The sequence below is a fragment of the Mesocricetus auratus genome, unplaced genomic scaffold, assembly GCF_017639785.1.
Source record: "Mesocricetus auratus isolate SY011 unplaced genomic scaffold, BCM_Maur_2.0 Super-Scaffold_100023, whole genome shotgun sequence".
Classification (NCBI taxonomy): Eukaryota; Metazoa; Chordata; class Mammalia; order Rodentia; family Cricetidae; genus Mesocricetus; species Mesocricetus auratus.
The window spans coordinates 20,193,127-20,210,401 of NW_024429204.1; the positions used below are offsets into that span (position 1 = coordinate 20,193,127).

The following is a 17,275-nucleotide window of genomic DNA, read 5'->3' on the forward strand; positions in this document are numbered from 1 at the left end:
TGAGTGTACTGCATCTTTCCAACATGCTACTAGGAAATGTAAATTTTCATCTTCATTACATCCATGGGACGCTAGGCAGAAATGTATAGTCCATCAATACATGTGTAATTTGCATATAAATGTGGTGTGTGTGTTCATTACTTGTAAACATTTGATTCAGAGGTATCGTTTTTTTGGGGGGGGTTCTCTGTATTGTTTTGGAGGCTGTCCTGGAACTCGCTCTGTAGACCAAGCTGGCCTTGAACTCACAGAGATCCACCTGCCTCTGCCTCCCGAGTGCTGGGATTAAAGGCTTCGCCACCAACACCCAGCTCTGATTCAGAGGTATCTAATTCATCAGACTTTTTAAATATAAGCTGACAAATTTTCAACTGTTATTTAGAATTTTGTGTATTTCATCATTGTAGTCAACTTGTTAGTTGAAATGGTTTGCCACTTTTGTTTGTTAATAATGGCTTATGGAATACTGGTATTGTACTGTCATATTAAAATGTATTCTCTCTAGTGTAAGGAAAGATCATCTTAAAATGGAGAAAATGACGATGCGTAGTTTTAAACTTAAGACGACTGTGTAGGTGAAAGGTGATCTTTTCTGTCTCTAGGTTTTCTTTCTCCCGTTCAGTAACACGATCCTCAGCTGTTTTAAAGATAACTCCATCTTTGCCTGGGAGTGTGATACTCTGTTTTGCAAGTACCAGTTGCCAGCTCCGCCTGAAGGCTCTAGCATCCTATACAAAGTGTTTGCTGTGACCAGGTAACGGGCATCTTCAAGAAGTTTAGCTTCTATTTAAAAATTCTAAATTTCCCTTCAAAATCTGGAAAAAACAATTCCTTCATATTTAGCTGTGATCTGCAGACTTCGGCTTTACTTTATTGTGCAAACTTTGGTTTTTCAAGACAGGATTTCTCTGTGTAGTAGCCCTGGTTGTCCTAGAACTCGCTCTGCAGACCACACTCCTCGCCTCTGCCTCCCAAGTGCTGGGATTAAAGGCGCACACCACCAGTGCCCAGCTCATGTGCAAACTTTTAAGTATATGGAGAAATGGAGAAATCTATGAACTCCTGAGCACCGTATAGTTGTCAGCCAAGTCTGGTCCTGTTTCTGTCTCTGCCCATTTCTCTGATGTATTGCTCAGAAGCAAAGCTTACACGTGTCATTTCACTGATAAATATTTCAATGTGTATTTTTACCTTTGAGAAACATAACCATACTATTATGGTCAAATTTTTACAAATTAGCAAGCGCTTCTTAATATTGTCCCATAGCCATTGCTCAGCTGTCTGTGATTTCTCTAATCGCTGGTGTTGATGACATCTCATTCGACTGGCATAGCTCAAGGATTTTTCTTGTGGGCTGGATAAACTGCTCAATCAGTAACCATTTGCAAGGACTGGAAGACTTGAATTCAATGCTTAAACTCATGGTTTGGGGGTTGTTTGTTTGGTTTGGTTTAAAAAGCTAGGTGTGGTGGCATATTCTTGTAATCACACCATTGGGAAGGTGCTGACAAGCAGGTCTGCAGGGTGTGTTGGCCAACCAGCCTAGCTGTTGTGCTAAGTTCCAGGCCATGGAGAGTCCCTGTTTCAAAATGAGAGAGACAGTCAGAGAGGAAAGAGAACCAGAACTTTTCAGCCTCCATATGCACCTGTGCGCACATGGGTAGCACACTCACGCGCGCGCATACACACACACATACACGCACGCACGCACACTGCCCGCCCGCCCTCGGAAGGTGTAAGAATGCAACTGTTCCTGTAGTCTGGTCTTGCTCTGTGTCTGTGTGGTGCTCCTCAGTGTGGCCCGTGTCATCTGCATCCCCTGCACTGCTTAGTACCTTATTTCCTGAAAACAAGGCTCAACCCAGGTAAAGAGGAAGCAGCTTAGGCCACAGTCTCTCGATCTCTGGGGACTTGGGTGGACTCTGCAGCCGCCCCCTCCCTCAGCTTGGTGTGAGGTCCTAGAACAGTTTGCTGTGTAACTCTGTTGTCCGTCCCCGGCTTATTAGCTAGCTGCTGTAGCTTGTCCCTCCTGGCTTACTAACAGCTTTAGTCCCATCACGCCCTTCACTGGTTGCTTTTCTGTTGTCCCTTCTCTTCTGATTCTGTCGCTCATCACGCGCGTTCTCAGCCCGGGGTTGGTGGCGCACGCCTTTAATCCCAGCACTTGGTAGGCAGAGACAGGCGTATCGCTGTGAGTTTGAGGCGAGCCTGGTCTACAGAACGGTTCCAGGACAGCTTCTAAAACAATACAGCGAAACCCTGTCTGGAAAAATAAAAGCACGCGTTCTCTTGTTGGTCCTTCCCGCACTCTGACGTAGCTGTGGAAAAGAGTGGATGGACAGATTGGTTCCCCACCCCTGTTTTTCCTTCCTTATTTTGCTATTATTTTGGGGTTTGCTTGTTTGCATTTGTTTTTGAGACAGGGTCTTACTGTGTGCCACAGGCATGCCTCAAACTCATGGCTATCCTCCTGCCTCAGCCTCCCTAGTGCTTCTCCTTTTTTTCTAAAACCAGTTTTCAAACTAATGCATTGGTTTATCGGATCTTCCAAAGATGGCCATTGAACTCTTCTTTTTCAGTCATTAATCTTTTCAAGCTCATGGATTTACTGCCCTTGGGAAGTTTCAAGCCATAGTAGTTAAGAGTTTTAGTGATGGCCGGTTCTCTCATTTCTGAACAGTGAGACTCTTCAGATTTGTTTTAAATCCTTTTGATACTGCCCTGGTCACCTGTGATACTGCCAGAGTTGCTGGGCTCTATGCTCTCTGGTGTGTCTCAGTGTTCCAGATTGTTCCAAGCCCACAATCAGCTGTTGCTCTAAAGAGTGAGTTTAAAGTGGTGTTGGAAACGGTGATTTGAAACTGTGCGTGCCAGGGGAACTCATGGATGGGCTGGCCATTCTTTATAAACCTCTCCAGTCCCAGAGGACGACTAGGAGATGGGTTGGGTTTTTTGTTGGTTTTGTTTTGTTTTGTTTTTGGGTTTGTTGTTGTTGTTTGGTTTTTCAAGGCAGACTTTCTCTGTGTGGCTTTGGAGGCTGCCCTGGTACTTGGTCTGTAGATCAGGCTGGCCTCGAACTCACAGAGATTCGCCTGCCTCTGTCTCCCAAAATTTCCCCAGTTTGTCTTAGACCTTAGGAAATCTTACCAACTCTACCACACTCTTTGGTGAATTATTCATTCCCGCCCCCCACTGGCATAGGATTCTTACCCTCACCCAGCCCCCTAATCTCTTTCAGACACTGTAATGTACCATTTGGTCTGTTTATCCCTGCTTCCTAAAAGTGTCTGCCAAACCAGCAGAGTGGCCCTGCACACCATTACACTGGGTCATATCACTTCCCTAATTTGTCCGCTTTTGAACTCTCCACTGTGCTCAGGAAAAGCCACACTCCTGTCTTGTGGCCGGGGGTCACCTGCCACAGGCCCCCCTCCTCTTGTCTTCTTCCTTCCCTCTGCTCCCGTCATGCTTGAGTGTCTCTAACCTCTCCTCATGTAAGCATTGCATTCCTTCCGCGGTACTTTCACTGACACATGTAGAGTTTCTCCAAACCTTCCTACAAACCTTCGGTCTGTTCATGTCGTGTCATGCGCAAGTCTTCCTTTCCACTGTTTGGGGCCTCTACTTACAGCCGTACGGAATTTCTCTCTGCCTGGCATCGTTTGTTTATTTACCTTCTTCCTGGACAGGACACCAGGTTCCCAGCACCCATAGGTCCTCGATTAGAGTCCACCCATAACTCCAGTTCCAGGGATCCAGAGCCCTCTTCCGGCCTCTGAGGGCACCACGCATATATATGGTGCACATACAAACATTCAGGCAAAACATTCACACGAGTGGTTTTTTGAGACAGGATTTCTCAGTTTAGTTTTAAAGATCCGTCCTGGAACTCACTTTGTAGACCAGGCTGACCTCGAACTCACAGAGATCTGCTTGCCAGCTATCATTGCCTGGCTAATAAATACATCTTTCAAAATCATATTTAAAATATAAACGTGCCTCAGCCCCTGGTAGCTCATTCAACAAATCAACAACAAACGTAAGCTGATGCTTTAAGGCAATGGGTACAAATCCCAGCCCTTCAGAAAACCTGAGCCACCCTGTATGGCCCACCAGCCACATGTAGCCTTCTGTTCCTCGGTGGAGCAACCATGGCCCCAGATTCAGTAGTTGTGTATGGCCAGAGACGCCCGCGGACAGCATGACTAGTTTATGTGACAGGAAGCTTCAGGGACCACTGCCACACAACCCGCTCGGCTGCCGCGTGCCTCACTGTTTGGGTTTTGCTTCTTAAATGTAGAGACGGCCGAACCTTAGCTGCTGGAGGCAAGTCCAACCACCTGCACCTGTGGTGCTTGGAGACCGCCGAGCTCTTCAGAATCATCCAGATGCCTCCTAAGGTCCGAGCTGTTCGCCATCTGGAGTTCCTTCCTGATAGCTTTGACGCTGGTTCCAATCAGGTTAGTGACAAAGCCTGCTCCCGCTTCCAGACCATACTGGCTCTGTTTTTCACGCACTCCTCTTTATAGTCCTTCTTAAAAGTTTCCACTTTTATACAGTGCGTGTTAGCCGTGTCCACCCCGCACTGATAAATAATTATTTTAACTTTAAATTGGCAGTCACAGTCATGAATCTCAAAGTTAAATTCATATGTGTTTTATGTAGTTACACACACACATGCAGTCTGTAAGCACATTGGCATCTTATTTGTTTCACTTAAGTTTTCTAAATTGTTATTTCATTCGTATGGTTGGATTTGTAAAAGTACAAAAAGGCATCGGTGGTAAGCCCCGTTCTGTCTCCTGTTTGTCTAGTTATTCGCTCCTACCTGTGGCTACTATTGTTATATATAACATGTCTTCTCTCTCTACACAGCCTTATACCCTTTTCCTTAATTTGAGAATTACTCCATGTTAGTACAAAATGTCTTTATTTCTTGGCTTCATAATAGTTCCTATTTTTCTTTAAACTAGCCCTCTGCTATTGGGCACATAATATATTAGTCCTTTTCATTATGAATGATGCCTCACTAGATAACTAAATTTTTGCAAATGTCATTTTTCATGTCCTATTTGTAGGATAAAAATCCCAGCGCTGAAGTAGTTTCACAAAGGCGTCTGTAATTAGGACAGGGTCTTTCCAAATTGCCCTCAGGCCAGCCTGCGTGTGCTGCACCTGTGGGGGGCTGTGCCCTGCCAGCCAGTGGACAAGAGTGCATTTTTCCTGTACAACAACTGGACTCTGGAATGTCAGAGAATCATATACGGTATAGCCTGCAGCCATTGGCCCCTAGCCCACAGGTGCAAGAGAGCTTTTCCATGGAATTTTTCCAATTATTCAAAGACTAGCTATGCCCCTACTCCTCTACCATACTGTAGTATACAACCCATAATCTCAATCCATTCCGCAAATATCAGCTCGGGCAGCTGAAGGCTGGTAGAGTGGGGAGCCCTCACCAGGAGCATGTGCGTCTCTTTCCGCCCTGACAGCCAGTGTGGAGGAGAGGTCAGCAACTGTCTCAGTAATGAGGCGGCCTGCCCGGGAAGCCTAACCCTTCCATAGTTTCCCAGGGTGTGTCCACACCATCTGTCAGAGGCAGACACATCCACATGAGCCACCATTAGTGGGTTTAGAATGCGTAGTGGCTCACTGGAAGTTGAGCTGCCCTCTTAGAAATTATTTAAAATGGATACATTAGTCTTAAGATATAGTTACATGGCGTGCGTATAAATGTATACACATGTACATGGTCTCTCTCTCTATGCGTATGAACTTTCAGCCATCGGGCTTTCGATGTTACAGCCCCATCGTTTCTGTCTGCGCAGGTTCTTGGTGTGCTAAGTCAAGATGGGATTATGCGATTTGTCAACATCCAGACTTGTAAACTTCTCTTTGAAATTGGGAGCGTCGAAGAAGGAATTAGCTCATCAGTGATTAGCCCACACGGTCGGTACATAGCGTCTATTATGGAAAACGGAAGTCTGAACATATATTCCGTGCAGGCTTTAACACAAGAAATAAATAAGGTATGTCACCCAATAACCGAATCTGCCCTCTTCAATGTCGTGTCGCCAAGAATGGAGTGTCTCTTCTGTGCTGTTCTCTCACTTCTCTGGGACACATCTGTTTTATGGATTACCCTGGCTCTGGAAGAGCTGAGTCTCCAGCCCTGACCCCTCACCAGACTCCTTCTCAGCTTGGCGCTCACCCGGAGTCTCTTCCAGAGGCCGGCTTTAGTCCCCGTGTCTTCGTTTTGCCCTTCTCTTTCTTCTCGTAGGTTCAAGCCTTGGGCGCCGTGGCCCTTTCTGTTTCTTTTCTAATCCAGTCACTGCTAAATCATAGGATTTCTTAAATTTGAGATCTATATCTCTATCCACATATTATCTATCATCTATCTTATCTATCGCCTGTCTGTCAATCAGCTATCCTGTAGCTATGCATCGTCAGTCTGTTAATATCTGTCTATCTTTTACCTGTCATGTGTCTCGTTCATCTCTGTTACTGACTATCTTCTTATCTGTCCAGCATCTTATTAGCTATTTGTGTATCATCTGTCTATTATCATCTATCTGTTACTATCTGTCTGTCTATTACCTAACATGTATCTGTCATTGATCTCTGTTACTGTCTATCTTCTTATCTGTCCAGCATCTTATTAGCTGTTTGTGTATCATCTGTCTATTATCATCTATCTGTTACTATCTGTCTGTCTATTACCTAACATGTATCTGTCATTGATCTCTGTTACTGTCTATCTTCTTATCTGTCCAGCATCTTATTAGCTGTTTGTGTATCATCTGTCTATTATCATCTATCTGTTACTATCTGTCTGTCTATTACCTAACATGTATCTGTCATTGATCTCTGTTACTGTCTATCTTCTTATCTGTCCAGCATCTTATTAGCTGTTTGTGTGTCATCTGTCTATCATCTCTCTGTTACTATCTATCTGGTGATCGTCTGACTTTGCTACCTGTTGTCTATCTTGGTCTCTATTAACTAAGTCCAAGTTACAGTAATTTAAATAAATTTCCTAAAATCAGTCTTCAGTGGCTACTCCTCCCATCAATCAGTCCATCTGGCGTTACAGACAGTTGTGAGCTGCCATGTGTGCTGGGAATTGAACCCAGGTCCTCTGCAAGAGCAGCCAGTGCTCTCAACTGCTGAGTTATTTCTCCAGCCCCTCATCATCGTTTCTTAATTTCAAGTGTTTAGTGAGTCTGTGTAGGCCCCTGTGGGGTGCAGGGGTAGACTCAGGTCATCAGGCCTGTGTACAGTTGTCTCTCCCCTCTGAGCCAGTCACTGTCCTTATTTGTTAATACATTTAGTAGCTTTTTTCTTGTTGTATTCAATCCACACTCATTTAATACCATTGGTCCCAGCTAATGCTGAATAGAACAAGGCTTTTATTGTTTACCGCTCATACTACAATCACGGTGTCTTTCAATACAGTGTCTGTATAAAATCACGACTCTTTTTATTGTGATTTCACTGTTCATACTGCCCCCCCCCCCAAAGAATAGTGCTGGGAAATAGTCTAGGTTTCTTAAGCACAAAAAAGCTGTGTGGTGCATCTTTACAGGGAAAATATCTATCCTAAACTCATGTAGGCGTGAGTTCTAGTGCTATTAGCTTGGAAGTCAATAATGTAGTTCAAGTAAGGTTTCTTTAGACAGAAACCCATATCAAAACACGGTTATGTAGTACAAGTCAGTTGATTGTGACTCCCTAACTTTTTCCTGGCATCATTGGTTCTGTTTCTGCTAATTCAGTACTTGAGATGATTCTATGTAATTATATACTTGAAATGACAAGTCTGATCTAATACATGTGTTCATGTATGTGTGTGTTTGTGAGTATGTATTTTCCACCATATGGGATTATAATAATCTGTTCTTATATATAATCTATATTATGTAAAATATGCAATTATAGATGTCATAGTTCTGTGCGTTTTATATATTGGAGCATTTAATAGACGCTAGTTTTTTTAAATCACTGGTGTGTTAAGTGCTCTCGCGAGCGTCTTTAGCCTTTTCGTGTGGTTTTCTGCGACTGAGCAGAGCTATTCAGAGTGAGTCTCCTCCTTACGCTGCTGTGTCCAGCACCTGGGAGCACAGCCAAGGAAAGCTAGCTCCCAGTGGAGTCGGGTGTGTCTGCAGCTGTGGCGTGGATGTCCAGCCTCATTTCCTGTTCAAACCTTGACCCTCCTGGGCCTCTTTCTTCTTCTTTTTTTTTTTTTTTTTACTGTGTCTTCTTGTCATTGGAGAATTTCTGATGTTGTCCTAATGGCGTCAGTGAATTGTTACGTATTCATTACAGAGAGGAGTTCAGTCCTGTACTCAAGCGCTAGCCTGGGGGACTGGGGAGGGTTGTGCTCGAAGCCAGTGATGAGGAAGTCATTTCGGGACAGAGGCTTTAATGAAAGGCTAGAATGGACTGAAATTAAGGAATAAACAGTTCAGTAATATTAAAGGATGACCACAGTTTGGTCAGATTGTTTCGCTCCCATCACGAGATGAAGAGTTCAGTCACAGAAGTGGGCCCTGTACCTTGTGTTTAGAACTCAGCCTGTGTGACCTCTGCTCATTTCCTTTGAACGAGGAAGACCGTTTGATGTCAAAGGAGTGCCGTTTGCAAAGGGAATGTAGTGAATAAATTGATTGTTAGATTTTCCCACTTGACAGTCCCCTAAGTGAGCTCGTAGTTCTGGGTGGTGTTACCTAGGCTGCCTCTAAAGCAGTTGATCAGAAAGGGACTCACAGCCATTGCTGACACAGTCCCTGGCCTCAGACAGTGCAGGGGACCCCATGCTCTCGCAAGACTTCCTCTTGCGCCCCGTGCCTGTTCTGTTCTGGTGCTTTCCTCTTTCCTCAGCATGCCCCACCCCCAACCTCCCTCCCCCCCCCCCCGACATCCCTCTAGCCATGCCTTCTCTGTGTCGTGTCATAGGCCAACTTCCATCATACATGTGGAAAGTGGTTTGCTGCCATATCGTTTTGAGCCACCTTTTGGGAATAAATTCCACTTACTGCCCTTAATCATGTGTATTTATTTATTCTTTAAGGGAATTTGACAGACGCATGCTGTGTACAAAGTAAAACATGCTATTCACGTAAAGTTAATGAATCATATATTAACAGGCCCACTTTCCAAGAGTACCCGCTGTGGACGATACATATATGTCTATAAATGCATGGAATCTTTCTTCTCTTTCAGCCGCCTCCTCCCTTAGTTAAAGTGGTTGAAGATTTGCCCAATAATACGCTGGGTTCCCGTGCTCTTAAGATGAAAATGGGGTCAGGAAGAGTACAGCGGCCAGCAAGACCTAAAGACAGCAAAATTCAAACTAGAATCCTCAAGCAAGACCTGATGGGTAATTTAGAAAACAAAGAGGTAAGAATGTATTATAATTAAATTCCAGCTTGCTATGACCCTGCTGTAGGCTCATCTCGTGACTTCTGGGCTGGCGTGTGGCTGATGATACTTGAGGTGTGGAAATCGGAATCAAGACGTGCCGCGGTAGCTTATCATGGTGGCATACACCTGTAATCCCAGCACACATGTGTGAGGTAGAGGCGGGGTTGTGGGTTTGCGATGGACCTGGGTTACACAGTGAGACACTGTCTCAAAACAAAATCCAACAAACAACCCACACACACTCACATCTGCACATACTAAATAAATACATGTTTTTAAAAGATGTCTCAACTGTAAAACACATGCAGTAAGAAAGTAGGAAAGCCTAGACCATAAAGTCTTATGAACGGATTTTATATTGGTTATGTGAGTGGTATTTTAGTTAGGTTGGGTTAAATAAATTATATCATGAAACTGATTTTTTTCCAATTTCTACTTTTATTAAATTCCATTTGTGACTCGTGTTGGGTTTCTGTTGGCCAGTGCTGCTGTAGAAGGTTATAAAGGGAAAGCAGGAAGCATGCTTTTTACTCTGGAGTTTGTCATTGTACCCCTTGGAGGCAGCCAGTAGTAGAATTGCCTCGAGAGAAAGAATTCAAAAAGTTTTGATTTTTAAAATTAAGTGTTTGTGTGCGAGCATGTATATGTGTGTGAGTATGTGTATGAGTGTGTGTGTATGTGTGAGTATGTATATGTGTGTGAGTGTGTGTGCGTGAGTGTGTGTGTGCATGTGAGTATGTGTGTGCGTGTGTGTGCGCATATGTGCATAGAAAGGTGCATGCATGTGAACTTGTTGAAGTCTGTTCTCTCCTCCACTGTGGGTTCCAAGGATCAGACTCAGGTACCAAAACCCTGAACCGTCTCAATGTCCCATGTTCTTTACTAAAATGGTTTTTCTATTCCTTTTTAATTTTTTTCTGCAAAGCATATATATTATTTTGAAATAGAAAGGAGATATAAGTATTCATAGCGATGCTTGAGGTTTTCTTCAAGGGGCCTTTTTATTGCCAATAAAATACACATGTGAAGTGCACAGTGAGTTTTCCCAAGCGAACGTACCCTTGCTGCCAGCACCCACATCAAAGGGCGGAATGCTACCACTCCCTTCTAGACATGCCCTTTGCCTCAGTGGCCATGCTCTCTCTGCTGGAGATTGAGCTCTGCATTTCATGTATGTACGAAGTATGTGTTCTGCCTCACATGTTAGCATCTTGATGCTCCATAGATTTGCTTAGTAAATACTGTTGGTTTCCTAAGCCATTGAGGTAATTCACATTCCTAAGTCAGCAGAGAGTTTTAGTTATTCTGTGTCCTCAGCAATACTTGGCAGTTTTCACATTAATTTAAATTTTTCTATAAGCATTAAATCATAAAACTTCCGCAAAAAAGCAGATTCCACTCGGTGAAAAGCAGCTCACATTGTGGTGTGCTGGTGTCTTCGTGCTTGGCGCTTTGTTAGGAGGGTGACAGGAGTGAATCCCATGTGCATGGCTGTACTTGAGGGAGGAAGCATGTGTGCCGGGGCCCGGGGACGCGAATGTTCTCTCTGTGTATTGTGTTCAGTTCTGCTCTGTTTGAGACCCCTGCAGCCCAGGCTGCCTTCAGACACGTGGTCCTCCAGCCCAGTCTCTGGCTGCTAAGACTGCCAGTCTGGGCCACCCTGCTTGACTTGTGGCCTGTGCTCTAAAGTTTGCAAGCTACTGTGGAACCAGACTACCGTGTTTTCAGTTGCACAATTGTCACTTGCTGATACGATCTGTTTATAGAATGAATTGTCGGAAGGATTAAATAAAAAACGTTTGCAGATCTTACTAAAAGGCTATGGGGAATATCCAACAAAATACAGGTAAGCCTCAGATCCTTCCAACCTAAGTCAGTTTTATTCAAAGCAAGTTTTTCTTATTTAAAATTAGTCTTTTATTTCAGAATGTTTATTTGGCGCTCTTTACTACAACTGCCTGAGAACCATACTGCATTTAGTAGCTTGGTGGACAAGGGCACCCACGTGGCTTATCTCAACCTTCAGAAGAAGTACCCCATCAAGAGTAGAAAACTGCTCAGAGTATTGCAGAGGTATGCTCAGCACACCGTAGCGATGGGCGGGGATGGGAGCCAGGAGCCTGCAGGGTTCCCACCTCCCTCTTAGAAAGTATTGCTTGGTCAGTGTTGACTGGCCTTGTCTGGTAGGAAGCATTTAAAAAAGAAAACATGTACGCATCATGTGTGGATGTTGGTTTGTGTTATGCTCCAGATGATACAGTGTTATCTTAAAAACAAAACATATACGCATCATGTGTGGATGTTGGTTTGTGTTACGCTCCAGCAAAGTAGTGAAAAGAGCTTGGGCTCTAAGACAGAGACTAGCTTTGACTCTTTAGCCTCTCGTTTAATAAGAGATAAAGGACATATATGTGTCCCCCCATCCTTATGAGGCTGACGCTCATAACCCAGCGTTGTGAGATTATTGGAGTATTTGAAGACTTAGAATGTTTACAGCAGTGTCTAGTTCATAGTGGACACTTGGTAAATGCTAATCATAAACCTAGTATGTCCAAGTGCAGGTATTGCAAGGATGGCCAGGCACAGCCCTCACACAGCACCAAGCACAAAACCGGCAACGTTCTGACACCCTGTAAGACTCTCTTTCACACAGTTCTCAAGTGTGAGCTTTATATGTGACATCATGTCACATCACAAGGCTGAGCACAAATGTCTTCATTGTTAGGTATATATGTATTTAATTTCTGTTGCAAGTAGAGAAACTAAGGCATGGAGAGGTTGGGTAATGTGAGTCGGTCACTTTTATTGCAGCTGCAATTGCTCCTGGTCTCTAGAACCCAAGGCCTTTTCCAGAGCTGAGTTTTATGATGAACAGATGCAAACTTACGTAAGGGGGGGCCACAAAGATGAGCCTTGTGCCATGGCCGGCTCAGCAGTTGTCACCTCGTGGACCATCTGGTGGCCTCATCTCACCCTCTCCTCAACAGCTGCCTGCTGCCTCCCTAGACATGCGTGCGCATACCATGCTAGATGTTTACACGCATGCCTCTAAAGGCTGGAGACGCTGTTCCCCTAACTGAGCATGCGTACTGCCATTATCATGCCGTCAAGAAAGCTCACACTTAAGCTGGGCGGTGGTGGCGCATGCCTTTAATCCCAGCACTCGGGAGGCAGAGGCAGGTGAGTTTGAGACCAGCCTGGTCTACAGAGTGAGTTTCAGGACAGCCTCCAAAACAATACAGAGAAACGCTGTCTCGAAAAGCCAAAAAAAAAAAAAAAAGAAAGCTCACACTTGTATCCCAGCATCCCGCTCCTGACTGACTAGGGAAGTTTTATAGTAACCTTGTTCAAATCTGGATTCAAACAAGTTACACACATAATATTGGATTGACGCCACCCCCTTCAAAGTCTTTTATTTTTATTGTTTGGCTTTTAAAAAATACTTTGTTTAGTTTTATTTTATGTGCATTGGTGTAAGGATGCCAGATTCCCTGGAACTGGAATTCCAGATGGGTGTCAGCTGCCATGTGGGTGCTGGGAATTGAACCCAGGTCCTCTGAAAGCATAGCCAGTGCTCTTAACCACTGAGTCATCTCTCCAGCCCCTTGTCTGACTTTTCTGAAACAGTATCTGTGAGTCTAGGCTGTCCTGAATTTTAGCTCTCCTACCTCTGCTCATGAGAGCTGGATTCTGGGCATGTGCCACCACCCAGCGCCCCGGAGCCTCTTTTCATCTGCAGATTCTGTTTCCCTGGCAATGGATTTGTTGAAGAACCAGAATTACCTTGCATACTCTTCCATGGTCTGGATTTTGCTAGTTTATTTCCTTACTGTTGCTTGCTCTATTTCTCATTCTCCACAATGTTCTTTAAACTGATCGTGAGTGCAGAGGTCCTGGTGAGAGTGAGGACATTAATGTCTCCACTTGGTGGCTTGCTGGGTGACATCATAGGTGGTTTTGTGTCCTCGTGTTAGGAGGGCTACAGTCTATGGTTGCTTCTCTCTTGAAGTGGCCTGGTCATTGACGATCATCTAGATCTGTTGCATCCCAGGGATTAGCAAAACACTGACCATCTAGTTCTGCTGTTCCCTCTCTCTTAGTCTGTGGAGAGTTTCTATTTAAACAGTTTTCTGGAGGACTGGGGAAATGAGTCAGTCCATAAAGCACGTGTCTTGCAAGATCTGAGTCCAATCCCCGGGACCACATAAGAATCTGTGGGCACTGTGCATGTTTGCAGCACCAGCAGTGGTAAGATGGAGGCAGAGACAGGCGGATCCCTGGAAGCTCAATCGTCAGCCAGTGAGCGCAGCTCAGTCGGTGAAGTCCCAGGCCAGGAAGAGACCCTGCCTCAAACAAAACGTGAAGGGCACACATACACACATACCTCCCCACATGAAACCACACACACACACAAAGAAAGCCAAGGTTTCCGTTTTCAAAATAGTAAATCTTAGAGTGCCTCAGATAGTAGTTTATATACTATAAATGTAGATTTAAACACTCGCTTTTCCAGTGGACTGGATCAGGAAAGAGCACGGTGCTTCATTGTGCCTTCGTAACCACCTGTGTAATAGATCTCTACAAAGCCCGTTGTAGGACAGCCAGGGCTACTCAGAGAAACCTGGTCTACAAAGTGAATTCCAGTACAGCCAGGGCTACTCAGAGAAACCTGGTCTACAAAGTGAATTCCAGTACAGCCAGGGCTACTCAGAGAAACCTGGTCTACAAAGTGAATTCCAGTACAGCCAGGGCTACTCAGAGAAACCTGGTCTACAAAGTGAATTCCAGTACAGCCAGGGATACTCAGAGAAACCTGGTCTATAAAGTGAATTCCAGTACAGCCAGGGCTACTCAGAGAAACCTGGTCTACAAAGTGAATTCCAGTACAGCCAGGGCTACTCAGAGAAACCTGGTCTACAAAGTGAATTCCAGTACAGCCAGGGATACTCAGAGAAAACCTGTCTCAAGAAAACAAAAATAATCATCATCATAATAAGATGTAATAGTAATAATAAATTTAAAAATAATATAAAATAAAAGTTTGACAGAAATGTATAAGAGTCAGGGTTCTCTAGAGAAACAGAACTGACAGAATGAACACACACACACACACACACACACACATTCAGAAAGGGGATTTACTAGAATGGCTTACAGTCTGAGGTCCATGGAGTCCAACAATGACCGTATACCAAAGGGAAGTCCAAGAATCCAGTAGTTGTTCAGTCCACGAGGCTGGACGTCTTAGCTGGTCTTAGTGTGCTTCAGAATCTTGAAAAAGTAGCTCAAATACCTGTGCAAGAGTGGACTTGCCAGCAAGAGTGAAGGCAGGCAGAGAAGAGAGCAAGTTTCCTTCTTCCTTGTCCTCTGTGTGGGCTGCTGCCAGAAGGTGGGGCCTAGATTGGGGTGGGTTTCCCACTGCAAATGATTTAGTCAAGAAAAACATCATCACAGGTGTACCCAGCCTCTCCAGTTTCAGTTATTTCCAGATGTAGTCAGGTTGACAACCAAGAAAAACCATCACAGCATGTTGATAAGACTTTCAAGAGCCTTGAGAAAACAGACATCCTTCAGAGTGTCAGCAGCGTAAACAGACATCCTTCAGAGTGTCAGCAACATAAACAGACATCCCGTGGATGGAGCATTACGTGTCAGTGACTGTTGAAACTGCAGCTGTGCATGTCTGACGTGTCTACCCAAGTCTGTATCCCCACATGAAGAATGATGCATGTGTAAGGTACTCAATGCAGCATCGTTTATGAAAGCAGAAGGCCCTAAGGCCCAATGCCAGGAATCCGATTTAAATAAGTGAGATACCTCAGCACAGGGCTCTCATAGGCACCAAGAAAACATCATGAGGGTATTATGTAGTATTGACTAAAAAATTGAAGGCACAGAGCAGTGTTTATGTAATACCATAAACTCAACCCATTTGTAGGGGGTTGAGTTCTTTGGCTGGTGGTGAGGCAGGTGTGTGTGTGTGTGTGTGTGTGTGTGTGTGTGTGTGTGTATTGTTTGTTTTGTTTTTATTTTGAGACGGGATATCACTGTGTATCCCTGGCTGGCCTGGACTTCACAATGTAGACCAGGCTGGCTTCAAATTTCTGCAGATCCGCCTGCCCCTGCCTCTCCATTGCCAGGGTCAGAGGTGTGCGCCGCCACCACCCAGTGCTTCTAAAGAGGGGAACTGTATGATGGGGATAAGGGAGAAAATCTCCACCAGATCCAAATCAGTTATTCAGAGATTTTAATAATGCTGTCCCTTGCTAGTCTTTATTTCCTGTTTTTATTCCCAGAACCCTCTCTGCGTTAGCTCACTGGTCTGCGATCTTCGGCGACACACCATATCTTCCGCTCTTGGCTTTTCCGTTTGTAAAGTTATTCCAGAACAATCAGCTCATCTGTTTTGAAGTTGTTGCTACTCTCATAAGTAAGTGCTCCATGACTGCAGAACCACACGGAGAACCGACTCTCAGGGGCCATCCTGGTGTCTTGGCACTTTGCCTCACTTAGGGAATCTAGATCTCTTTATTTTTGGGTCAAGAACTATGAAACAGTCAAGTTTAAAGCAAAAGGTAGACCACAAGTTCAAGGCCTGCCATAGAACCTGTCACTTATACATGGAGAGTTGGAATTCGTAGCCAGTGTTGTTGCGGGCTGGATTCGGTTAGAAGGGAGCAGGCCTCGCACTTAGTGGGGATTGCTTGCTTTTCAGGCCTCCACTGTAGGGTGGAGCCCTGTTGCACACAGTGCCTGCTGGGTAGTGCCCAGGTGCTGGCTGCTGCCCTCGTCCCCACCACCCGAGGCCCATAAAACCAAGCAATGGATGGCGTGTTGGTCTCTGCGTTTCACTCTGTTGGCTCATTTTCCCGTGTGATAGATAAAATTATCCCCTTTCTACAGACGAGACCGAGGCGTAGAGAACTTAAATTCTGAGGCTAGGTTAGGCAGTCTGCTCCCGTAATTCACTGTGTGTGCTGTTCTAACAGCGGCAATTTAAAGACGTCGAAATCTTGGCACAGTTTTACTTCGGGCTTTACTATCAGCTCAAGTTTAAATGTATGGTAATAAATGAAATAATGGGTTCTAGAATTGAAATGTCCTCATAAACTATATAAAACTCTGCTAATGAAACGTCTGCTGATGATTTGAGATGGGAGGTCATAACATCAAGGAATACAGCTTTTCTGTGACAAATACCTGACAGATGCAGCTTAAGGAACATGGCTCATGGTCCATCATGGGAGGAGAGTCGTGGCCATGGAGCACCACGAGGCAGCAGATCACACTGCACACAGAGTCACAGCTGCAGAGCACAGGCTGAGATCACACTGCATCCACAGAGTCACAGCTGCAGAGCACAGGCAGAGATCACACTGCACACAGAGTCACAGCTGCAGAGCACAGACAGAGATCACACTGCATCCACAGAGTCATAGCTGCAGAGCGCCAGACAGAGATCACACTGCATCTGCAGAGTCACAGATGCAGAGCACAGGAAGAGATCACACTGCACACAGAGTCACAGCTGCAGAGCACAGACAGAGATCACACTGCACACAGAGTCACAGCTGCAGAGCAAAGAGATCACACTACACACACAGTCACAGCTGCAGAGATCACACTACACACACAGTCACAGCTGCAGAGATCACACTGCACACACAGTCACAGCTGCAGAGCACAGGCAGAGATCACACTGCATCCACAGAGTCGCAGCTGCAGAGCACAGGCAGAGATCACACAGCACACAGAGTCATAGCTGCAGAGCAAGGCAGAGATCATACTGCACACAGAGTCACAGCTGCAGAGATCACACTGCACACAGAGTCATAGCTGCAGAGCACAGACAGAG

General features: G+C 44.9%; 1 protein-coding gene across 4 annotated transcripts in view; it reads left to right on the forward strand.

Moving 5' to 3' along the window:
* The window catches only part of Tbc1d31 (TBC1 domain family member 31), a 62,068-nt gene that overhangs the window by 19,550 nt on the left and 25,243 nt on the right, over nucleotides 1-17,275 (forward strand). For 3 of the 4 annotated variants that reach the window (XM_040730436.1, XM_013122570.3, XM_013122569.3), the window contains exons 5-11: nucleotides 603-754; nucleotides 4,301-4,460; nucleotides 5,826-6,026; nucleotides 9,220-9,396; nucleotides 11,187-11,266; nucleotides 11,347-11,493; nucleotides 15,717-15,850. In XM_040730436.1, coding sequence (XP_040586370.1) covers nucleotides 603-754; nucleotides 4,301-4,460; nucleotides 5,826-6,026; nucleotides 9,220-9,396; nucleotides 11,187-11,266; nucleotides 11,347-11,493; nucleotides 15,717-15,850 — 1,051 coding nt within the window. The remainder of the gene's footprint in view (nucleotides 1-602; nucleotides 755-4,300; nucleotides 4,461-5,825; nucleotides 6,027-9,219; nucleotides 9,397-11,186; nucleotides 11,267-11,346; nucleotides 11,494-15,716; nucleotides 15,851-17,275) is intronic. The other variant, XM_040730437.1, reaches the window with a different exon arrangement.